The sequence below is a fragment of the Polistes fuscatus genome, unplaced genomic scaffold, assembly GCF_010416935.1.
Source record: "Polistes fuscatus isolate 324 unplaced genomic scaffold, CU_Pfus_HIC Scaffold1, whole genome shotgun sequence".
NCBI classification, from domain to species: domain Eukaryota; kingdom Metazoa; phylum Arthropoda; class Insecta; order Hymenoptera; family Vespidae; genus Polistes; species Polistes fuscatus.
The window spans coordinates 3,720,524-3,746,904 of NW_025112997.1; the positions used below are offsets into that span (position 1 = coordinate 3,720,524).

Below are 26,381 nucleotides of genomic sequence, written 5' to 3' on the forward strand. Positions count from 1 at the left end.
TGGTTGGATTGTTACGCTTTTGTGGTAGCCGGGGGTTAAATAGAAAAAAAAAATAAAATGAATTAAAAAAAAAAACCAAAAAAATAAACGAGAAAAAAAAACGACGGGGGAAAAAAAGAAAATGTAATAAAAATAATAAAAAAGAAAAACACACACACACACGAGCAAAACAAAAAAAGTAAAGAAAGAAATGCCCAATTTGCGGGGTGGAGAAGCATTGAAATAATGGATGAATGAATAGGGTGGGGGGAGGGGGAGAAATAATGATATTTGATCGACGTTGTTGTTGCTTATTTTTTCGTTTTGTTTCTATCCATTGGTTTATTTAAAAAAAAACAATGCGTCGATAATATTTCAAGCGCGTGTGTCGACCGATACATTTGAAGAAACGAACGATATTTTTGTTTGTTCGTTCGTTTGTTTTATATTATCGTCGAAAAATTTGATCCGACTTTTTTCTCTAAAAATTTTCACGCGAATTGCAGAGTTTTGTCTCTAACCAAGAAGTGGGATGGAGTAGTTGGTCTTTCGGTAGAGCTACTTAAGCTAAGATCGGGAGAATTTGGTAAGCTTAGGGGTTGACAGATTGTGTTCATACGAGCGAGTCCTGCTCGCTCGTACAATGACCGAACTAATCTGGTCCAGTCGTAACGCAGGCAGAAAGAGAGAGACACACAGAGAGAGAGAGAGAGAGAGAGAGAGAGAGAGAGAGAGAGAGAACCAGTAGTCTAAGTTCAATATACACAGGAATACAGTACGAGCCAGAGGCGTTTCGTGTGTGCTTTCGTCTATTGCCTTGCATAAATCAACCCCTGCCGTTACCTTAACCCGTCCCCCCACCCTCCTTTCCCTTCCCTCTCCAATCCCTATTTACCTCTCTACTGTGTTGAGAACGTTTCTCCTGCGAGCAAGCATAACCACGATATCGAGTTAATTATCTTAACGATGAGAGGAAACTAATCGATCCTTACCCGATCAGCAATACTAATTTATACATTTGTAATAATATGTGTGTTCTTTTCTGTTTTTTATTTTATTCTACGCAAAATTTTCGTAAAGATAATATTTGGCAATAAATTGAATTTTATATTTTATATATCGTCGAAAGAAAAATTGTATTTTTGTTTTTTGGGAGTGGGAGGGGGTGGTGGGGTTGTTAAAAAGCGATCGGGTGGATTATTACTTTTGCGATAGAAAAATTATGAGATAAGAATGATTTATTGTTTTCTAAGGTAGTAATATACGTATAACGATGAAAAGATATTTTTTTAATAGGCATTGGGATAGGTTTATTGATTTTTAATAATAATAATGATAATAATAGTAAGGAGTAAGTCGTAGGATGTTAGTCACTTTGGGACGAAATTGTTCGTATTTTTGGTATTCACGGATGAATGGAAATGATCGTTGAAGAAAAAAGGATGATGGTCGTCGATGGATCGTTCAAAGCAGAATAAACGGATCAACGAATTTTGGCAAATTTTCTGGCATGCTAGCTTCTCTAATGATCGATCATATAAGGGTGCGCTGCCGATGACGCCAGTCGTCGGATATAATTTATACCGCTAGATACGTCGAGGGTAGCTTCCCTTAGAAATCGTGGGTGTAAGAGAGAGAAAGAGAGAGAGAGAGAGAAAAAGAGAAAAAGAGAAAGAGTAGGAAAGTGGCATCTGCTGCACGTTAGACACGGGTCGAAGGGCACCGCTTGCTCTGTCATTACTTTGCCTTACATGCCTGCCACGAGTCAAGTGGGTCAAGTATGTCAAGAGACGTGTACACACGATGAGGGGTAGGGGTGGGGGAGGCCAAGAAAAATATCTTTCTGGATTATCCAATAATATTCTTTCATCTCTATCTGGTCTCTTGATCTTTATAAATATTATATTGTTTTATAATTATTTATATTTTTAATTTTATTTATTCTAATTGTCGCTAATTGTTAGATTCATTTAATTTTACAGTTTGGAATTTGTTTATTTATTTTCTTTTTCTTTGATTAAGCAATAGATACAAAATAAAAATTAATATTAATTCAAATTTATATATTGCTAAATTATCATCCAATAATATTCTCTGATCTATTTGGTCTCTTGATCGTTATAAATGTCAATTTTTTCTTAATTACTTGTATTTTTAATTTTATTTATTCGAAATGTCATTAAGATTCATTTAAGCTCACATTTTGGAATTTATTTTTTTTACTGATTTAGTGATATTATTAATTATAGTTTCTTATTTGATGTTATTTATATACACACCTTATAATTTTAATTGTAATTTATTTTAATCGTAAGAATGAAATCTTCAATTTTTCTATACAATAATGAATAAAATCAAAAATAATAGAACCCTCGTGTTCTGTTTCTTTTTTTTATTGAAAAAAGAATTGATCGCAATTAATACCGAATCGATCTCTCGAACGTTTATTTGTCTATTTTTAATACGTTTGTTGTTTTCAATGTCATCAATTTGTATTAATTAGATCAGAAATGTTAAACTGATTTGGTGATTTATAAACAAAGTAGTTTAATTCCATTAATCGAATATTTTCATTCCATGGTACACGAGTTTAGTCTTATTGACGTTAACGTTGTTGGTATTCCGTAGTGCGGAAAAGTTAATCATCTTCATTAAGATCGGACGGCTCGCAATTAAACGCCCGAGATTTGTAAGTACCGTGCAGTTTGATTTACGATTTTCGTTTACTAATGTCGAGCTTTTGAATCCTTTGGAAGTATCGACGAAATTAAGCTCACTTAATTGTAATTCGTTTTATATTTCTTTTCATTTCTCGTATTAAAGCATAATAAAAATAAGAAACAAACAAAAAATGAAATTAAATACATTCGCGTTTAATTGGTCCTCGGAATATACATTTTATTAATTAGTGGCAAATAACGAATAAACATATATGTATATACATAGAAAAAAGAAATAAATAATGTCATATGAATTTAACCTCGTTTCCAATCTACGATCGAACTCATCGACAAAATTAAGATTTGGTTGAAGGGTTGAAAACGCGATTAAAAAATACAAAAATAAAATACAAAACGATTAAGAAGAAGAAGAAGAAGAAGAAGAAGAAAATCTCGAAGTTGTTATAAAGCAACGTGTTAAGTGGAAAGAAAAAGAAACAAAAAATAAAAAAAACAAGTGAAGAGAGAAAAGTGAAAAGTTTCCAAAGTCCTTTGCAAGCTTTAAGCTTTTTTTTCTTTTTGGAGTTATTTTTGTCTTGACTTTTACGAAAAATAAAAATCTTAAAATTCGTAGAACCGATAATTTAAATGATCAAGCGAAAAAAAATCTATTTCGCGAGTCACTTGAATCATTTTCCCGTTAGTAGTCGTAGTTACTGCGACGTTTTCATTCAAGAGAGAGAGAGAGAGAAAGATTTACGAGAAACTTGCTAACGCTATAATCGATTCCTTCGGATTAATTAAGCATTAATTAAGACTGAAAGGAGCCTCTTGTAGACACCTTGAGTTTCATATCTCTCTCTCTCTCTCTCTCTCTCTCTCTTATACTCTTATTCTTACTCTTACTCTTACTCTTACTTACTTACTTACTTACTAACTCTTACTCACTTGCACTCACTCTTACTTATCACACCCTCTTACTCGTTCATTCATTCATTTAGCACTCCTCCAAAATGCGAGAGGAAATTAAGCAAAGATGTCGCCATGCCTAATGTTGTATTCGGCATGGTTCACGGTTAGGCTGTTAACTTAAACCTTAGACTGAAGCTTTAGCCATTATTTAAGGGGAATGATAATTGTCCGTTTCATTATATAATTATTATTTACTTAGAAATTATTCTAAACTCGATCTGTCGGTCCATCGTTTCAGTCTTTTTATTTTTTTTACCTTGAAAGAACTTTATTGCAAAAAGGATAAATTTATAATGGGGAGAGGGGGGGTAGTGTGTGTGTGTGTGTGAAATATTTTGTTTGATAACATTCTATATATACGCGAAAAGATTTTTATAATTTACTTCAAACTACGCTTATCACGGTGTTTCTGCACATTTTTATTTTGTTATTATTATTATCATTTATAAAAATTAATTATATAATATTATTATATTGCAAGAATTAAATGCTACAAGAATGGAAATATTTTGTTTACTTTTAAAGGAGAAAGGGTTTTTTTTTTTTAAACAAATTAATTTATAACTTAAAATATCATAGTTATTCCTTTAAAGTTTTATTTTGATATAATAATAAAAATAAAATTACATATATTCTGCAGACTTAAGAGAGAGTATAAAATATTTTATTTACTCACATTTAGAAGACGAATTTGAAAACTTTGCTTTATTAATTATTTAATTACTGACCGAATGAAAATAAAATTATACGATAATATTTATCAGTATGGAAGAATCAGTAACAAACGAATAAATAAATTGAAAAATTGTATAATTTGGATAAAAAATATAGAAATGTGAAAAAATGGAGTATAAAAGAAAAAAAAATAAGAAAGATAGGACAACAAGATGGAAGGTTGATGGGTATCGATGAATTAGAAAGCTTTAGGTAGGAAAAAAAAATCCCTTTCACGATTCGGTTAGGTAAAAAAGGGGAGGTGCCAGCTAAAAGCATTTTTACGTCGGCCATCACAGAGCTATCATCCGCCATCGATCCGTTTTATTCATAACTTCATACTAGCTCGTACACAGGCTGCTGATAGGTTCGATTCTATTCCTAACACAACCATATTCGTTCAGATTAATAATAAAATGTAAAAGAAATATGGAAAAAAATGGTACGCTTGTTAACAATATGTTAGAAGTAAATCGTTCTTCTTTACTCTCTCTCTCTCTCTCTCTCTCTCTCTCTCTCCTTAATAATAATATTTAAATATAATATAAATATTTATAATATATTTTTATAATAATATTTTATATTTTTTAAATATAAAAATATTTAATCTATATAATAATATTTAATATTAAATATAAATATTTATTAAGTGATAAAAATAAAATTGTCTATACGAAAGAAATTGTCGAGATTGATTGGTGCAAATAAGAAATCATTTAAAAGAATTTATGACTTGTTAAAAAACGTGTGAAAAATAAATCGTATTTTTATAAAAGGGGGTAAATGATGTAGATTTGAAAAAAAAAAGAAAAACGGAAAGAAAAAATCTATTGAAGAAAAACGAATAGATTTAGTGCATAGAAGAAGAAATAAGTAGGAACCTTGTGAAAACTTTAGAAAATACTTTGGGAGATACTTGTATCCGATTATGATGTGGGTCCATTGAAAAGTTCGACACCGAAATAAGAATAGTTCCATCCTATTGTAAAATTTTTCTCTATTTCTTTTTATGTTGTTGTTGAATGTGAACTATTTTTCGTCGGCTTAGTTGTTGCGGTCAAAGTGTTAAAATCTTTTTAATCAATGGTTGTAATCTTTTCCCGATCTCGCTTTAGATTATTCTTCTTGTATATTTTATTCTATTCTCTTCTTCTTCTTCTTCTTCTTTTTCCCTAGATTTCGATTTTAGTGGATATCCTGTAGTTTTCCTGGAAAATTATCCATGATCTTTATCTTTTGCTTCTTTTTTGTATTCGCATATCTTTATCTCTTTTCTTTTTCTTTCTTTGACATTTTTCACTTGCGAAAATCTAGAGTGAGAACATTTTTCTTATCAGCTGAAGTGCATATGCAATCTCTATGCTCTTGTCACGATAGAAATTTTTCTTCCTATTTTTTTTTTCTTTTCGAAAATTCAGCAACAAAGCAACAAAACTTCATTTTGTAGACAGATGTATAATTCCATAAGAAAACAAAAGACAATATATATATATTTAAACTATTAAATTAAATTGAATATTATTATACATTTCTATTTTTAATTAATCCATACATTTTATAATATTAATAAATTCATTTCTAAATGTTTTCTTCGCGTTTTATTATTATTATTATATTATATACATTTACTTTTACAATTATTTTTTCTATAATGTTTGAGTATTCTAAAGTATTATCAGATCCGATGAATATAACATAAATTGTATAATACGGTTTCAAAATAATTTATTAAGAAACTACGAAGAAATTATTCAATATGTTTTATTATTTTACGAATTTTAATAAGTTCATTTATAAATATTTTTTTCTTTTTATTATAGTATAAAATTACTCTGTAATATTTGAGTTTTCGAGCATACACCCTTGAATATTGTCAAATTCGATGAACCAAACCAATATTGTACGATTTTAAAAAGTATTTATCAAGAAAAAATATTATACGTAGAAACACTTTTCCCTTCTAATCAAATATTTAAAACATTAAAAAAGAAAAAACTTTGAGTAATAAATATTTTTTCCTAAGTTTAATCTAAGCATACTTACTACTGCAAATTAGAAAGAAAGAGAGAGAGAGAGAGAGAGAGAAAGAGAGAGAGAGAGAGAGAGAGATGCAATATACCTAGATGCTCTTTCTACTAGCACTGATGGGATACGCTCAAGCAAGAAACAGAGAGAAATAGAGAGAGGGTAATTGCATAAAGAAAAAGCCAGCGTTAAAACTGCACATTTAATTAAAATCGTTGCTCGTTTCTGGCAATTTTAGCAATTTCATACTGGCGTTCCTCTAACGTCGCTTAAAGAGGCTCAAGGAATGATGCAATTATGATTTATTTGCTTTACCACGGTACTCCCCCTCCTCCCCCCCCTTCACCATTTTTTCCTCCTCCTCATTCTCCTCTTTCTCCTCTTCTCACTTATTTACCACCCTCTCTCTCTCTCTTTCTTTTTCCCTAGTTCTTTTCTTTTTTTTTACAAGTTTTACATAGCCATACCAACGCATATTGCATTCTCTCTCTCTCTCTTTCTCTCATTTTCACTCTTCGTTTTCTTTGAACGGCCTTTGAATTACTGACCGTCGTAGTGCCACCACAAATTCTCTCGTTACTTGTTACACGTAACATTGTAAAAACCTCATTTTCATGTTCCCCTTTCTCTTATTTTGTTATGAAATAAAAATAACGGTTAAACATTTGACATTATTTCTCTCGTAAGAATAAAAAAAGGAAAAAGAGTAATATTTAACGAAAGTTTATTTATATTTCTTTTATAATATATATATTTTGAAATATCTTTGTTTTTTTTTCTATTATATCTCTCTTAAGTTTGTATTTGTTTATATATTTATGTAAATTCATTAAAAATATTTTGTCGTCTTTTACTTATAATTAAAGAGAATATATTTTGTTATACCGTTTCGTAAATTTTCTAAAAAATATATCTCTTTCTTATTATTCTATAAAAAGATTAGTTCACATGTTACGTATCAAAAATTGATAATAATCTCTTTGTTATTTTGTCATGAAATAAAAATAATAGCTAAACATTTAACATTGTTTCGCTCGTAAAATGAAAAAAAAAAATAAAAATTTAACGACAGTGTATTTAATTATTTCTTTATTATATACACTTTAAAATAATTGAATTTGTATTTTTATGTTTTGGTAAATTTGTTAAAAGTATATACTGTTACATCAAATTATTATAAACTCCTAATTTTATTATATACATTTGAAAATATTGTTCTTTTTCTATTATATCTCTCTTAAGTTTCCATTGAAAATTCTATTTTCATCTTTTCTTTATCTTAAACATTTTTTATTAAATTATTCTTATTATTATCTTATTCAATTATTTCTTATATTGTTTGCATAAAATCATCGTAAACTCGTATATATATAAATATATTTTATAATTTATATTTTATTATATATTATATATTATATTTATATATAAGAAATATATAAAAAAAAAATATATATATTTTTTTCTTGTTATCCGATAAAGAGATTAGTTCACGTGTTACATATTAAAAAATGATCGTAATCTTGTATCTTCGTAGAAACGCCACGAAATATGCGGTTTTATGGTAATAGAAGAAGAAGAAGAAGAAAAATAAATGAAAGGAAGAGGAATCAGTAGTTTACACAAATCTATCCTAAGAATTGTTAACACATGTCTGTAGCTCGTTTCTCCGACAAAGGGATGAAAGATCTAAAAGCCGCCCCCCGTTGTGCGGTCAAAGCCAGTGATAAATTTCCAACCATCCTTTAATACACCGTACATCTCTTTTTCTTCTCTTTCCTTTCTTCCTTTTTTTTTTCTTCTCTCCAGTTAAAGCATCATGGCAACGAACAAAAAGAAATAAAGGAAGAATAACGACAAATAGGAAAGAGATTTTAACTATTTCCTTTTCGCAAAAAACATTTTCCTATCTTTTCTTTCTTCTTCTTTTTCTTCTTCTTCTTCAACTTCTTCTTTTTTAAGTTCTACGATTCATTCGAAAACATACAAATATAAATACTCAATCATTTCATTTATTTTTTAATCAATTTCCTTTTTCTCAATGTCATAACCTTTTAATTATATATATATCAAATAATATTATATCTAATAATAATGATTTTAAAAAAGATATATTGATTATTAATATTTTTTTTATCCAACAGTTTTGATTCAATCGATATTTAATATTAAATTTACAAATAAAATTTATTCTTACAAATTATTTATTATATTATATAAATTATATATATTAATTTAAATATTATATACTAATTTAAAGAATAAAAATTGTCTGAAAACGTAAACACATCAAACATAGTATTACATTATTTTATTACGAATAATTATTATTAATTTGTTGACACACCTTTGGTTAAACAATAATTTAATATTAAATTTCTAATAATTAAATAAATCATTTCCTGACAATACTTTCATTACAATTCTGTTAAATCGTTTCCTTCTTTTAGAAACCTTTTCTGTTACATCTTGAAAGAAGATTATTCAAAGATGAAAGATGTCTCGATGAAAGAATGGCGTATTCTTTGTTAACGAGCATCAGAAAATAAGATATTATACTATACCTTTAACTCATTATTGTCAAAAGGTGTCACAGCTCTTTCCTAAGGTGTCACAGCTCTTTCCTAAGATGTCCACAGCTTATCCTAGTCCTTCTTGTTAGTCGTGGGATTTCCTATTATGTTGGTTCGTTCGTGCTCATCCCTTGAAAGCGTACCTTAAAAATCTGGTAGCTGAAATGGGGTATTATGAGCATCCTAGAAATCTTCGGCCCTTTGGTGATCTTCTTTTTCTATTTTCTTTCTTCTTTTTTCTTTTTGTTATTTGATCTAATCTCAGGTATCCTTCGTAAAAATATGTGATATTCATCGTATATGTCTAGAGCCATTGACAAAAAAAAGGTTGGAATAATATCGTAGACGGGCAAAAGAGATTCATTCATCGTTTTCATTCATATGAGTTTGCTCATTAAAATGTTAATAATTTTGTTCAGAAAAAAAAAAAAAAATAAATAAATAAATAAACAAACCTCGATAAAAAAGGAAACTTATCTACCTGCAAGGTTTAATCGATTTTTAACGGCACAGTAAGTCGTCAGTTGGCTTTATGGTCGACAGGTGGTAAAGAATAACCTAAGGGAATATTTTTTAATTTAATATACAAATAATTTTATATATATATATATATCTATTTAATATTACATATCAGCAAATATATAATAGGAAAATAATATTTTAAATCGCGTGATAAAATTTACCTTAACATTTGTTTGTATAAAAATAAAAAAGAAAAACAATTCCTAAGAGATTAATAAATCATCATAGGCAAGAAACAATGAAACAATTTCAATGAAGAAAACAAAGCAAAACAAAATAAAATAAAATAAAAATAAAACAACACAAAAAAAGAAAGAAAGAAAGAAAAGGAAAAACATTAAAGAGAAAATAGTCGAAACATTTGAAGCATATTCTAAGGGTGACGATGAAAGGACTCGAAACGATCAGTGTCCTAAAATATAGAAGGGTGTGTTGTAGTCTACAGGGTGAGGAGATGACTATATATAGTGTTCAGGGTGAGATGGTTGATCAGCCAAGCGTCGCAAGGCGTGAGTCCGTTGCAAGACAATTGAAAAAATCACTTGTCCTACTCACCAATACTCTCTCTCTCTCATTTTATCCCGAATACTCTGAGAGGGTTGGTCCGTGAATTTGGGGATGTTGGATAGAAGGTTAGAGTGTGATGGTGGTGGTAGTGGTGATGATGATAGGGCGGATATATCCAAGATCGACGGTCCGTTAAACGCAATGTTCCGGATCCGAAAGCTTGCGGTTTCATTTGGAAAGACACGTCCTATATATTTTCCGTACGAAGATAAATCGTTGTTTTCAATAAAAATTCTATCCTATAAGGGAAGAAGAAAAAGAAGAAAAAGGAAATAATAAAAGAAAAACAAAGAAAACAGGTGCTCGTTCTGTATTGGTTTCGTACGAGTGTTGTAAACACGTTAACGTCATTATTGATACATAATCGTATCCCCTTTCTCACTTTTTTTATGCGTTATCTAACGTAAATTGTATCTCTTGTGTTTACAGGTTAGAATAGTTGGAAGTGGATCGAAAGGATGGTTGGATGCTTCTCACGAAAGTAGAAATTGGTTGAAATATATTCGCAGTACTGCCAGTCCGCATTTGGTCAATTTGAAACACATTCTCATTGGTGGAGAGGTAATTAATATTTATTTTATATTAATTATAATAATTGATGAGCCGTTGTGTATCCTTTTTTTTTTGTTTTATTTTTAACTATTTGTTGAAAACTTTGTTATTTTTGTAGGTTAATTGAAATTTTGCCGATCGATTTGTATAATTAGTTGTATTTGGCAATAAAATGGCTTTGTGTTTAGTCGTATTTAACAACTGACGGTCAATCGACAGTTGCAGTTAATTAGAAATGATTATTATTTTGGAACAATTGTATATGTACATATGTTAGGTTTAAATAACTATAATATAATATCACCTTGCTTCCAAGAATATTTAACTTATTTTCCGGAATAATTTCTTGCTACATTTAATCATCGATCCGTACATTAGATCATCGTACAGAAGATAAAAAAATAGAAAAAAAAGAAAATATTAAAAAGTGTTTTGTCAATGTTATGCAATTTGGTGCATGCCAATCAATACTTAGACATTAGTAAATTATTATAATCATTATTTATCTTTTATTCGTATAAAGACCAAAAAAAAAAATGATTGAAAATTGTTTTATCGAAATTTCGGATTACGTAGATCACAGATTCGATTATTTTATTAAGAAAAACATAAAAGAGAAAACATATAGATATCATTTTTAGGGATGAAGACAAACAAATCGAATAAAACGTAACGATAAAGGTCAGCATGTCAATTTGGGGTTGTGACTGGACTAACGTCCTTAGGATTCTCTGTGTGAACTACGCCACATGGTAGCCGCGGCTTCGTGGGCGCGTCCCTAAGCTACATGTATACAGGGTGTTTAGTTATTAAGTCACCCTACGGGGTCGTTTTACTGACTTTCGTATACGCCCTTTTGCAATCGCTGTGGGAATGAGGGACGTGCCTTCTTTCTCACTCTCTTTTCTTTATTTCTTTCTCTTTCTATCAGTGCTTTTGCTGAATCGTAATCGACGATTCGATGCTTCTGACGATACCATAAAGATCCTTTAAACAGTTTCCCCGAACATCATGGGGTCTTATATTCTTGTATCCAACGATTTTATAATGTGAAATATATTTTTATTTTTAATTTTTATTTTTCTCTTTTTTTCAGCTAATTTTTTTCATACCAATTTAAGGATACAATTATGATAATATATATTATTATATGCATATATTTTATAAAAGTATTTATTTTGTTTATTAGATTATTTACGAGACCATTCGGGACATCGCTATTGGCGAAGAACTATTTCTAGGACTTCGTGAACCACTCCAATTGCAGGACATCCTCGGTGAAAATATACCCGAAGATAGAAGCGACAGAGAAACTGGTTAGCATAATCAATACTTTTTATTTATTAATATATTTTTATCGTCTCGTAGTTTTTACAGGTGTTTCAGGGAAATCATGTATTGGAAAATATTCCATTTAATTAATAATTAAACTATTTAGTAACAAATTTTCATATTAATTTCAACATATTTAATTTAAAAGTTAACTTAAACAATAACAAAATATATTAACAGATCATGAAAACAATTGTTTCTTTTTTTCTCTTTTTTTTTTAAATATTCACTCACCAAAGTCACCTACACTTTATTTAATTCGACGAATGTCGACTTTGAAATTAAACCAGAAAATAATAAATCAAGAAAAAACAAATTATATACAAAAATCCAACAATTAATATTCACTTATAGGTCGTTCAATTCAATAATGTCTCCGCCCCCCTTCCATAAAATTAAATTAACCCATTAAACATCCGTTAAATTAAAGTTCAAACCAATTATCCAATATCGAGAAAATAATGTAAAACTAATCGAAAGATGAAAAGAAAAAACAAAGAAAAGGATGTAATTTTTTTTAGGGGGGGTGGAATGGAGGGAGGTGGGTCAAGGAGGAAGCCCTTTTTACAGTTAGTTACGTTACTGGTCGACTTTCCATGGGTGATAGGAATCGCATAACCGTAGCGGCTCGTGCTCGCATACGATTACTACGAATATGTTGAAGGTAAAAGGAAGGGCAGGTGTTTTTTAGAAAAGGCAGGAGTCAGAGTCAGAGTCAGAAACGTTAACTGCAATAGCAACAACGGGGGTGGTGGTGTAGGTTTATAGTTTATAGTACTAAGGGCTAAATCGTGGATCGTTGGGAAACGTTGTCACCGTCATGCACCCTTGATTTCTGGCGTGATTCACCTGGTCGACCGTTGAGTATTAACCCTTGTCTCTCTTTCTCTCTCTCTCTCTCTTTCTTTCTTTTGGTTAATAAGTGTTGATTATCTTTTTCCATCAAATTATTCTCTTTTAGCATTGTTCGTTAGGTTTGGCTCGTGTCGCTTTTGAATAATCCGTTTCTTCCCCGTTCGTACGATCGTAAGTTCAAATGCATGTACAAACCGGGAGTACAAAAGCCACGGGACACGGGGTTTAAAACTTTAAGTGCTCCTTTTAACCCTTTTTTATTTCTTTTTTTTTGTTTTTGATAACACACAGTTCATAGGAACTTCTTTCTCGTTTTAATGGGAAATCATGTAATAGGATTTATTTCGAAAATTTTATTTCAATTTTATATGAGAAAAGTAATATGTAATTTAGGAATATTTTCATTATTTTATTCGTAAGATAATAAATTGTTTAATACTATATTGTAGAAAATTAAATTGGATATTTTTAATTTTTAATTTTATTTTTTTTTAAATATTTCAATTCTTGAAGCGTAAAATAATTTTATATATTAGTGAACGCAACCCCTGACGCATTTGTTCGTTCGAAGAACTCTCCCAATAAATTCGAGCTTCAATTGTTTAACAAATCGAGAGGCCCGGGGATTCGAACCCAGGATCTTTCGCATACCGAAAGAACGCTCTACCACTTGAGCCACGAAGACCTGTAATTTTATATATAGTACATATTTATATGTGTGTGTGATAAAATTATAATCAAAGTGACATTGGTTAGTTAATGTTTTTACGAGTAAAGATAATGATAATTATTTGCATTACGAATAATAAATAATAATATTAGAAACATCTGGAAATATTTTAGAAAGATTTTATTGCTTGATAATTATCTAATAGTAACTCAGAAGGAACGATGATGGTCAGAATCAGTATGACGACTTGGAGGGCAAAGATTAGGGACGGAGGAGTGTTATACTTCGACACCCAGATGTCGAGGTAATTAAAAGCGGGCTTATTGTCAAAGTTCAAGAGTCGTCGTCGTCGTCGTCGTAGTCGTGCTTTTGTTACTTCAACTAATTTGCCAACAATTTTTCCTAATAATTTTACTTTACCCTCGTAAATGTCTCTCCTTTCCCTTCACCATTCGAGAAAATAAAAACGAGATGATTACGATAAATTAAAATTTTTCAAACGTCGTAACTTTTATTTCCTTCATTTTATCTTACATTGAAACATTTTAAATATTCATTTGAATTTTAAATAAACGAGACAAATCTTAAAAAAAAAAAAGAAACCAAAATTAATTACGATACTTTACAATCGTATAATTAGGCTTGAGCAGTGGTTACTATTAGAACGAACAATAAATTAGTAAGAAACACATCTCTGAAAGATAATTAAAAATTGATTTTTTTCTTTTTTTAATTAATCTAGACAACTGTTGATTATATCTAGAAAGTTGTATATTTTTTTGTTTGTTTCCTTTTTTTTGGGGTTGGGGGAGTAAAAAAGACAGAACGTAAAGGATAAGAAGAGAGAAGGGTGTTGATTTGAAAAAGGGAAATAATGCTTGGCATATACGTTTCGAAGGGTTCTAAACGAAGGCGTTTGTTTTATGATACTGTAACTGTACCGAAAACTTATCCGAGCAATTAAGTCGAGTCACGCAGACGACGATCTTAATTTCGGAAAATTAATTAACACATTAAGGAGCTCTTTTACGAGCTACCGCCATACTAAGACGACGTGGCCAGCTTGTTGGAGCTGAGAAAAGTGAGAGAGGATAAGAGAATAAGTGAGAGTGAGAGAGAGAGAAAGAGAGAGGGGGAGGGGATTGGAAGGAATACAAATTTCTTTTAATAAAAATCCTACTTTTTCTTATTTTTTCTTTTTCTTTTTTGTTTTTTTATTCTGTGGAAAAGATCGTAAGTAATCTGCGCTGTCTGTGTGTTTCTTCTTAATTTTCGTAAAAGATAGAAAATAAAAAACAAAACCGATTAATACGATAAAAATTACACGTACGTACGATAATCTAAATTTATTTTTTTTTTTATTATTTTATGGAAAAAATCATACCTAAATAATCTTCGTTCATCTGTTTGTAATAATTGTCATAGAGAGAACAAAAAAACAAATGAAACCAATTAAAATATACAATAAAATTACGCGTACGTACGATGATCAATATCCGTTTTTTCTAAAAATAAAAATACAGTTAATTATCGCGTAGAAGATAAGAAATTTAGACAGTATTTTATGAAATTACTCTTACGTAAAATAAAATTTACGTTTTTTGTTTAGAAAATCGTACATATTTTTGTGTATAAATAAAAATTGAATTAATCTCTCGTGCAAAGAATCGAATATATTTTATTTTATTTGTTATATACTATATAGAAATGTTTCATGAATTGACGTTTAGATAAAATAATGATGTTTCATAGGAAAAAAAAAGAAAAAAAAAAAGAACATGTAAGCTGAATCCGAACCCTTGTTAAATGCATCTGGGCGTATTCTCTATCTCTCTCTTTTTTCCTCTAATGGGATCATTTTTTTTCTATGGTAAAAAGGGAGCAAGAAACGAAAGGGAATCTCGTTTTAACACTTCTATTCATATAACATCGTGTCGGTCATTTTAATAAGCTTTATTTGTACATTTATACATGTACGTGTTATATATGTAAATGTGTGTGTATGTGTGTTCGTTAATAATCATATTACATTTAATCCATATCGAATATCACGGATACAAATTCGTGTTACATTAAATACGAGAAATACATTGTAATAAAGGATTGCACGTAATAAAATGTTCACATTTTTCTTTTTATAATAAGTACTCAAAAAAAAAAGATTAAAACGTTCATTATAGTTATCCTGCATTATATAAATGTTATTTATATTATTTATATTTATATTTATTATTTGTATATTAACATTCTTATCAGCAAACTAAAATTATTAAAAAGAAGAATTAATTTCATACACACACACACACACACACAAAATTGTATATAATTATATAATTATTATATTAATTATAATTAATATATAAATACAATATCTAAATGTGTCTCACGTTTTTCTTTGTCAATAATTTTATTATAAAAAAAAAAAACTAATTAAAATTTAATTTCAATCAGTTAATAGAAATATTAATGAAAGCAAAACAAAAAATAAACTAATAATAAATAAAATAACAGATGATATTTGAAATCGTTAGTTCGTATAACACGTAAGTCATTTATCCAGACAAAAATCGAACAGGAAATTCGATCTAAACACGGTTTCTTATTCTGTTTTTTTTTTTCTTACCATCGTATATATTTTATTTTATTTTTTTCTTTTACAACGGCGATGGGGTAAACCACGCACGCGTGCCTAGAGGGAGGAAGAACGTAGATGCATCTGGCATGGGGTAGTTAAAGTGAGTTATGGTTTTGATTTTTCCTATCCTGTTCTTTTTTTTTTCTTTCTTTCTTTCTTTATTTCTCTCCAGCATCCTTGGTTTACTCTCATCTCTCTCTCTCTCTCTCTCTCTCTCTCTCTCTCATATTTTTTATTTCTATCTCTCTCTATGTTTTTCGATGTCTCTATTAGGGTCGCAGATATAATTTATGGTCGTGTATTGTCGATTAACAGGACCTTAGGGGTAAGTGTGAGAGAGAGAGAGATAGAGTGAAAAGGGCACGGTTTTAGGAGGAGAAAAAAAGGGGTATCTCGTGCACAAAAGGGGCACGCGACGTTTTCATCCTGTAAAAAGGGGGTGGATTCCTAGGGATGAGAGAAGGGAGGGGGTGGTGTATGTGACACGTTACATGCCCCGTTCGATTCACCAGACTAATGACACGTCTACTTTATGTTAACATTCAGGGGGTTACTATTGCGAAAATTCATCGGATGTTAACTGGGAAAATGAGGCTTCCAAGATAAGTCAAAATATTCTTTTTGTTTTTTTCTATGAAATCATTACAATGGAAAAAAGTTAAACTTTAATTCATTTACATTGAAATATATATATATATGTTTGTGTAAATAATATTATATTTGTTTTTGAAATTTGTTTGAATTTAAATTATCATTAATTTAATTATATATTAAAATGAATTTTTAATTATTAACGTTTAATTTTTTTGGAATATAAAAAAAGGTATTGTTTCTATTAAGTCACACCATTACAAAAAATTTATTTACTTATTCGCAAAAATTAGTGTTGATTTATAATTAATATTTTGTAGTTTTAATTAAATGTTTACTTTTTATTATACGTTTTCTTCTAAAAGAAAAAATTGACACGAACTTTCTTCGAACGAGATCTTATAAATAAAAACAATGTCGATGCTTAATATGTGATAAATTAAATGAGACAATGTACATAACTTTACGAATTGTTTTTATATGTTATTGTGTATAAAATTTATTGATTTAACAATTAAACGAGACACATAATGTAATTAAATCGTAAATATTTGAAAATGATAATTTAGGAATATTTTTTAAATCGTATAACTGTTAACAACAACAATCCCAACGAATATTCGGTTAATGAATCCTAAAACGATTCGGTCGGATTATTTCAAAACATCAATGTGTCACATAAGGCATCGATTTCCGTTACTTTTTCCCATGGAAAGTAGCAACCGACGACTTGTCCGCAGGGGGTGTAAATTTGTATATATGTGTGTATGTGCGTGTGTGTTATATGTTGCCAGTGAATCCCACCTGTTGACTTTACGCAACGTGACTTTCGTACCGGTCTTCTTCTTCTACGTCAATGATTAACATATAAAATATAATACACATCTTAATGATCCACCTATGGTGTTGTTTTCTCTTGACTGAGAGAACGAATATCAATCGTGGGAAAAGAAATTATTTTTCATTTTATTTTCTAATTTAATATTTTCAACCGTCCCAACCCAATATCTTAACATTTATTTTATAGAAAAATAATCGTGAAATTTCACTATTAGATATAAAGATGAGATTAATTTAACAATAAAATTCGATTCATCGATCAAACCGGATCCTTAGTTGTCCTAAATTCACGACATGCCGTTTCGAATTAGTTCATGGAAGGAAGAAAGAACGATTAACAATGTTATGGGGGAGAGAAAAGAGAAAAGAAGAGAAGAGAAGAAAATGGTGATAAGGGGGGGGGGGTGTTCATCGTATATACGATGGTGGTACGATGGGGGTTGGCGGGCAGTTCCCATGAAGGTCCGTTGGGGGCCATCGTTAGACCATATGGTCTTGGGACAAGTGTAGCGGCAGATTTAAATAACCGTTGGAGGTCTTACTATATTTCTTTTAAACCTAATATTCGATAAACAGATTATCAAAACATCTACGCTAATTTTTAAATTAATTATCATATCGCAAATCAGATTATCTAGAAAATTTCTTTTTGACTAACAGCAGTTACATATTTTTAAATCAAATCTTTTTTCTTATTTATTCTTTTAAATAACCGTATAGATTTATTATATTTCTTCTTATACAATAATAATCGAAATACACGCAGAATTATTTTATTATTTATAATTTCATTATTATCTCGATTAAGATGAAATTATTGTTCTTTCTTTTTTCCAATCAGAACTTTCTACTTTGGTAAAATAATTTTATTTAATAATTATTCCAATATTTTTATTATAATATATTATATAATATATAATATATTTTTATTTTATACTCAAATAATATTAATCGATTTTTAATTAAGATTAAATAATATTTAATATTTAATTTAAATTAAATTATTATGAAATTCTAATTAAGATATTTCTTCAAATATTTTTCATCAGCTGATCAAAATAGTTTTATTATAATTATTATTATTACTATTAATGAAAAAGATAGGATATAAAGATATTTAATAAATCTAGTTTTTATATTATTTTTGAAATACCTCAAAATTCGAAGTATTATTTGAATGATAAAAAGAAAAAAAGGCGTTGGCGTAAGGTGTTTTTCACGGACTCTTGTTTGTCATGTGTTAGGGGTAAAGTGTATTGCTATTGGTCAAGCTAGTAGTTAGGTTTTACCAATAGGAGGAAGTTAAAGTTAGGAGCGTGCATTAAAACGAAAGGTATAGGTCACACTTTGCTACCTGCCAGGCTAACAGACCATCATTTTATCTGTCGTCGTTAGTAGTTGACTGTGTGTCGGATTGCAATCACGTTCAAAACTATAATAACAAATTTAACAAATTATTTTCACCCCAAGAGAAAATTCATTTTGCGAATTTTTACCTTTTCTTTTTTTTTCTTTTTTCTTTTTCTTAACGAAAACAATTCTTTTTTTCTAAATTCTTAAAGTGATCGCCAAGTGTAAAAAAAAAACACAAGTGTGTCAGTTTTCTATTTTTTTTCAAAGTAAGTAGGTTGTCAAGTGTTTCAAGTTGCAATTTATTGTTAACATTTAATAATACACATAGCAATATTCTTGAGAGAAAAAAAGAAAAAAAATATATGTATATATTAAAAGAGCTGGATGAATATTAGTTGGATATTTTTTTTATTTACTTTTTTTTTTTATAAATCCATTATTAAAGATTCATTTACGCTCGTAGAGTGGCACGTTCTTGAAAGAAAATTAAAAAATAAAAAACAATTTAATATTACAACCAGGTAAACATTTTTTTTCTTTTACATTATCTTTTATTCTTCGAATTTTGTTTTTTTTTTGTCAATTTTTTTTTTTCAACGTCAAGACGGTTTATATTTTATTGTTGTTGTTCTCATAAGCGAAATTATTTTCCCGTATTGACAGACTGTTTAATTTCTCGTTACGCCACCAGCAGACAACACAGGCTGCACTCATCGTCGTGCAGATCGTAATGATAATGGCGATTTAATTTAATAATTCATGAAATCATTCTATTGTGTACGTGTGCGCGTGTAAAGTTTGTGTAAATTATACAGAGTAACACGATATCAAACGTTAATACCCTTCTCGTAATAATTTCGATCACGTAATTCCTTTTTTTTCTTATCTTTTTACTTTTTTGTAATAATTTTTGTAAAAATAGAGCAGCATTGAATGAGTCGTCGATTTAATTTTTCATCTAATCGAGACGATTGAACTAACGCATTTTTTTATTTTTTGTATATTCTTTCTGTTCAGCTTCGCAACACAGTGGCACGGTAGATGAAGATCGAGAAGACGAAGAGGAATCTGAAACTAGATGTACTGTCTGTGACAAACCCTTTCAAGAAATAGACTTGTAAGTATAATTCAAATTAAATTCAATTATATTAGATCAAACCTTTTTTGATATATATTAATAAATGTGTCTCAGAGAAGTTGGGCAAGGTAAAAAAGAATTCAGAACGTTACAGTTTCGATCTTGTTAAACGTTTCGTCCCTTTCCTAATTTTTTATTCTATTATTTCAGAATATAAAAATTATCAAGTTTCCATTTATCAACCCATTATCAATTAAATTAAATAAATACTTTAAAAATACTAATATAAAATTAGTATTTTATAATTTAGTGAAAGTGAATTCTATTTACACCAAGTTAAAGGATAAAGTTGATAAGTTAGATCAGTCGAACTTAGTTTGCAAAATACCCTGTGAATGCGACAAGTGTTACATAGGACAAACGAAACCAAAATTCAAAAAAAGAATAGATCAACATAGAAATGACTCTAAACTCATTAATGCACAAAAACTAATACTACAGAGTTAGATGAACATCACTTTGAAACAAGACGCAATTTTAAATTTGACACAGCAGCTATTTTAAATGTAGAAGACAACTGGTTCAAAGGAAACCTAAGCGAAATGTTCCACATAAACAATAACAACACAGTTAATTATAAAACAGACACAAACGATTTGAGTAGCATTTAAAACGAAATTTTAAAGTTTAACTATCACTAGTCTAGATTGATTCAGTATTGTTTGTGTGATTATATGTTTGAATTTAACGATTTATGATTTAAAAAAAAAAAACGATTTATATATGTTAAGTGTAATTCTATTAATTAATAATTAAATAATAAATTAAAAATAATAAAATAATATAATTAATTATAAATTATTTCTTTATTTTATATATAAATAAAATATGTATATATATATAAGAAATATATATCTCTGGACATATTATTTTAAGATTAATATATTATATTTATTATAAAAATATTTTTATATTACATCTCTCTATTATTATACGCATACATACATAAATTTGCTCGTTATAATATCCATGGAATGGTTATCATCATAACTGCGTAACAAAGTTCTACTCATGAAAGATTCATAACACATCGTCGTATGTTTTTTTCAAATCAGATTAGTAACGATGTTAGTTGACACGAATCTTTTTATATCTTTCTCTCTCTCCCTTTCTCTCTCTCTCTCTCTTTTTGTCTCGTTTGCAATCGTTAACACTCATCACACACGACGTAAATGTCTACATCGAACGTCGATTATTAATTGATATGAGCCTTGTAGAGATATGAAAAGAAAGAAAGAACGAAAAAGAGAGAAAGAGAGAAAGAGAGAGAGAGAGAGGAAAAGAGGGAGAGAAAAAAATAGAGGGTGAAAGATGGATGGGGGTGGTTAGGCTTCGAAGCACGTTATCCACTTTAAATCTAAGCGCTACGCGATATACATGCTTCGAAAAGGGTTCCTGATCACGCGAGACCCTTTTTCGAAGGGCTGCCCCTTCGATGTCCCGCAGCTTTTTTCTCAAGAGTTAAAAAGAGAGAGAAAGAAAATGATAACTCAAGGGTGAGGGGGTGGGGTGAGTTTAGCTTCACTCTATTTGGTACTTGGCCTAGGATAAAAGTCAAACACTTATTCTATTATTTCATTTATTCCAAACACATATGCTTTCTTGTTTACGTATTATTTGAATTATCAAAATATTCTACTTTATCGAATATTAAAATAATTCAAATATGTGTTCTATTGGTTCAGAATATTTGATCATAAAGTACGTAAGCTTAAAAATTAGATAAAGTATTTTCTATGTAAATTATTGTTAACGTTGAATAGATAAAGAAAAAAAAAAAGAATCACGCGTACGTCATTTTTATTTGTGTTTGATTAAATATAATTGAATTAATAAATTAAATACATAAATAATATAATAAATTTAATATAAATAATAATTTATATATAATATAAATTTAATAATAAATAATATAAATAATATAATAAATAATATAATAAATTTAATAAATAATAATTAATATATAATATAAATTATGTATTATAATTAATTAATTAATTTTTTGTACCCACACACATATATCAAATATGAATTTGATTGGTAAAGAATATTAAATCACGACGTTCGAGTATATACCTTTGTATTATAGTTGGGTGTTAGAGTTCACCTGTTGTTAAGGAAGAAAAATAAGACTTAGGTCCGCATTCGGTCGCATCGAACGTCTTTCGCATCTATCATCGGAGGCGTTCGCGTGTTCAGGACTCATCTGGCACAGTGCACCGTCACCGTGAAAGCACTATCTCACAGGGAATAGCTTTCACACGCGCGCGAACTTCGAGGGTGTAAAATCAATGCTGGCTCACACACCATGCCATCCTGTGACCATAACCCGTGCCCACTTTGTGACACCCTCGAAGACGCCCTTCTTCCTCCTTCAACTAAACATATTACACATTCTAATACTTATCTATGTGTATATGGCTGTATGTATGTATGTATGTAGGTATGTATGTGAGATTTGCACGGATATTTTTGGGTGTGTGTATGTGTGTGTTGCACGTACGATAACCACTCTTGAAAAGGACGAACGTTATTACTTGAGAGAGGTGGTTCACTGGCGCGTTGGTGGTGCCACTTGTTAGTCATCATCCTCGAGCTAAACTTGGCTAGTGTTGTATTTTCAGTCACTCCTTTCTTATCGTTATCAATTTTCTTTGATATTGTTTCAATCCTTATTTGAATTCTATCGTTGATAGATTCGGCGTGAAATTTATTCGATTGTAATAACATATATTATTTGTCTTATGAGATAGAGTAAAGACAGGACCAATCTTTGTGTTACATCGTAATATTCTAAGATTTGGTAATAAATAATGAATTATTTCGAAATTATTTTTTAATAATGTGTTTTTGGTATTGGAATTGTAATTCGTCTTATTTCTAGTACCTATATTTTGTTGTTGAAACGAAAATAAAACAAAACGAAGATTTTTGGTGATAAAATGTTGTAACAGATTAACCATAGTATTCGTAATATTTTGTATTTCAGATTAGACGAACACCTGGTGACTTGTCACAGATATCCAGCGAAACAACATCAGTGCAGTGACTGTCCTCGTGGTTACGCTTGGCGTGGGCTTTTAGTACGTCATCGTGCAATCGTTCATGGTGATCGGAGGAATTATCCTTGCGAGAATTGTCCTAGGGTAATTATGAGACTCTTAGAAGGAGTATTAATAAACTGATTATATTTAAAATGAATGTTATCTTCCAAGTATCGCTAATAGTCGAACACCCGGCAGGTATTTACGGACCCGTCTAATCTCCAACGTCACATCCGTTCCAATCACGTCGGTGCTAGGAGTCACGCATGCACCGAGTGCGGCAAAACTTTCGCCACGAGTTCGGGATTGAAGCAGCACACTCATATTCACAGCAGCGTTAAACCATTCCAGTGTGAGGTTTGTTTCAAGGCGTACACGCAGTTCTCCAATCTCTGCCGACACAAGCGTATGCACGCGGATTGTCGCATGCAAATAAAGTGCGCCAAATGTGGCCAATCATTCAGCACGGTAACGTCATTGTCGAAGCATAAACGTTTCTGCGATTCAACGACACCGACAGGCCCACCAGGAACGATGCCACAATTACCGTCATCAGCACCTAGTCCATTCCTTGTTTATCCTAGACCACCGGTTAGTTTACCAGGTGGTTTACCATTCTATCCACCTAGTCTGATGGCACCTTACCCTGGAATATTCCCAAATGCTCCTAATTTTCTCAACTCACCTTTAATATTTCCACCTAAACTCGACGAAACAGAGAAACCTAGTAGAAGCGAGAGTCCAAGAAAGGAACGTTTCACACCACCACGAGTTCATTCGCAACACAATAAAATCTCACCGTCGGCTGGCGAGGAAGCAACCTCTTTGTTCAGGCCGTCGCCAGCTAGACCACTCGTTCAACAACAACCCACCTCGGAATCCGAAGAGGATCAAAGCAAACGTCGAGACAACGTTGGGAAAAGTAACGAGAAGAAAATGGAAATCGAAACATTGAACAATGCGTCCTCGACGGAAGAATCTACCGATCAGCCATTGGATCTGAGGGTGCAAACGAAAAAACAGGACGTTTTTATCGACGATAAAATGAGTGTAAGTCAATCCTCGACACCGGTTCCGATCGAGGAACCTCCGCCATTACCACCACCGCCTATAGATCCACCCAGAACTGAGGAAGAAAATGTTGTACCGGTTCCACAAATGGCTGTTATAGAACCAAAAGACGTGCCGAGTAGTCCGCGACTAAGAACAAGTCTTTCTACGGATCAACCACCAACGAACACCCCTCCACACATGGCCTATCCCAGACCATATCATCCAATGATTCTGGAGGCCATGATACAGTACCGTCCACCTGGAAACACTTTCCCTTCGTTCCCAGGTGGACCTCCAACAGCAGGAGGTGCCTCGGCAGAGTCGAGATTGTTACCACCTCTTCCACCATTCGTGCCACCCCGTGGACTTCCTTTTTTAGGGACATACATGAACGGGCTCAGCGGCGCCAGGCCAGGTGGGGGATTCGACCTGCTAGCCAGGCCACCGATGGGTGCGTTCCCCGGTGTGAAACCATTTCAAGATGCCGTGATGCCACCCCATCACCATCACCATCATCATCATCATCACGCCCACGGTAAAATCAAGGATAGATATTCTTGTAAATTTTGCGGCAAAGTATTTCCACGGTCGGCCAATCTTACCAGGCATTTGCGTACGCATACTGGCGAGCAACCGTACAAGTGCAAATACTGCGAAAGATCGTTCAGTATATCGAGTAATCTACAACGACACGTTAGAAACATACACGATAAGCAACGACCGTTCAAATGTGTATTATGCGAAAGATGTTTCGGTCAACAAACTAATTTGGATCGACACTTGAAGAAACACGAAGCTGACGATGGTAGCGGTGTAGTCGCGGTTGCTGATTCACCGGGTAGCAGTAACGAAAACGAACGGGAAGATACATATTTCGACGAGATTAGAACGTTTATGGGTAAAGTTACTTACAATGGTGAACCGTACCATTTACAACCACATCCATATTTATCCGGTCGAACGCACGAAATGAACGAATCCAAAATGGAAATTGAATACGACGAAGACGAGGATAGCGAAGAAGGTGCTTCGCCATTGGAAGAAACTGATAATCTTTCTCCCTTGGAGACCAAGGATTCGCCATCCCCATCTCAATACGATCTCAAATTGAGGGACAAACAGGAATTATTAAACAATAACACGGCCGAACCAGTCATTGAAATCTCCACATAACCGAAAGATACCGTTGACTGATACTTTACACTTTTAGCTCGTTATTGGGCGAATCTTTTCCGATCCAATTATCATGGATCATCGCATGGAACTTCGATACTTGTGTCCTCTTGAAGAAAAAGAAGAAAAACAAGAATTCAAATGACAAAGATTCATTCGTACGTTTGTTTTAATTGGATGGACGATCAAAACTATATAAATGTGTGAACAATATCGAATGTTTTCTCGTTCCTTGTTCTATTCCAATTTTATTTTATTCCTTCGTTTATTATCTATTTTTATTCCATCGAAGGAAAGCACGTGAGTGGTGGACTAATTGTTTCATTTCATCAGGTTGATGAGTTTTATAAACAATAAAAAAGAACAACAAGAGAAAAGACAAAGAGAAATCATTAATATCGAAGTGAGATTGAATTCTGATGTGTGTTGTTTTATTTTTTTTTTCTTTCTTTTTTTTTTTTTTCATCGGATGATAGCTTTTTATCGTTTCAATTATTATTCCGCATTAAACGAGGAACGTCGAGAAATCGAATAAAAATTTGTTAATGGACACGTTAAACTTACATATGCATACACTTATACAAACACAAATGTAAAGCAGTCTTCTATAGTCTAGTTCCTACAAGTAGCATGATTGGACATACATTTTCCCACTGTCAATATTCGAATCTACGCTCCTCGCCTATTATTATTATTTATTATATTATTATTATTATTATTATCATTATTATTATTATTATTATCATTATTATTATTATTATTATTTTAAAATTATTATGATTATTATTAATTTATAGATTTTATAGATTTATTATTATTATTAATATTATAATAGTAATTATAATTATTATCTCAAATTGAACGAATTTCAAAAATATTCCGCTATAATGAACGATCTAATTATTGAGATATAATGTTTAAGAAATTATTTATAACATCGTATTTCCTCGATCAGCATGATTCCGAAAAAATGTCGTCGCAAAATTCGATCTCTTCAGATTCTTGTATGACAAAAATGAATGAATTAACAAAGGGCAATTAATTTTCAATGAAATTGTTCAGCGAAATATTAAAATGAAAGTAGGTAAAAATGAGAATAGGATTAGTGCGTTGTAAATTGTCGTTATTGTCAAAAT

The 26,381-nt window shown here is 30.8% G+C and overlaps 1 protein-coding gene across 3 annotated transcripts in view; it reads left to right on the forward strand.

The window, feature by feature from the left end:
- The window catches only part of LOC122517902 (histone-lysine N-methyltransferase MECOM-like), a 34,396-nt gene extending 9,030 nt beyond the window's left edge, over positions 1–25,366 (forward strand). For 2 of the 3 annotated variants that reach the window (XM_043636522.1, XM_043636537.1), the window contains exons 3-7: positions 10,439–10,570; positions 11,751–11,877; positions 19,855–19,954; positions 22,965–23,121; positions 23,203–25,366. In XM_043636522.1, coding sequence (XP_043492457.1) covers positions 10,439–10,570; positions 11,751–11,877; positions 19,855–19,954; positions 22,965–23,121; positions 23,203–25,245 — 2,559 coding nt within the window. In that variant the 3' untranslated portion in view covers positions 25,246–25,366. The remainder of the gene's footprint in view (positions 1–10,438; positions 10,571–11,750; positions 11,878–19,854; positions 19,955–22,964; positions 23,122–23,202) is intronic. The other variant, XM_043636529.1, reaches the window with a different exon arrangement.
- The last annotated feature ends 1,015 nt before the right edge of the window (positions 25,367–26,381 follow it).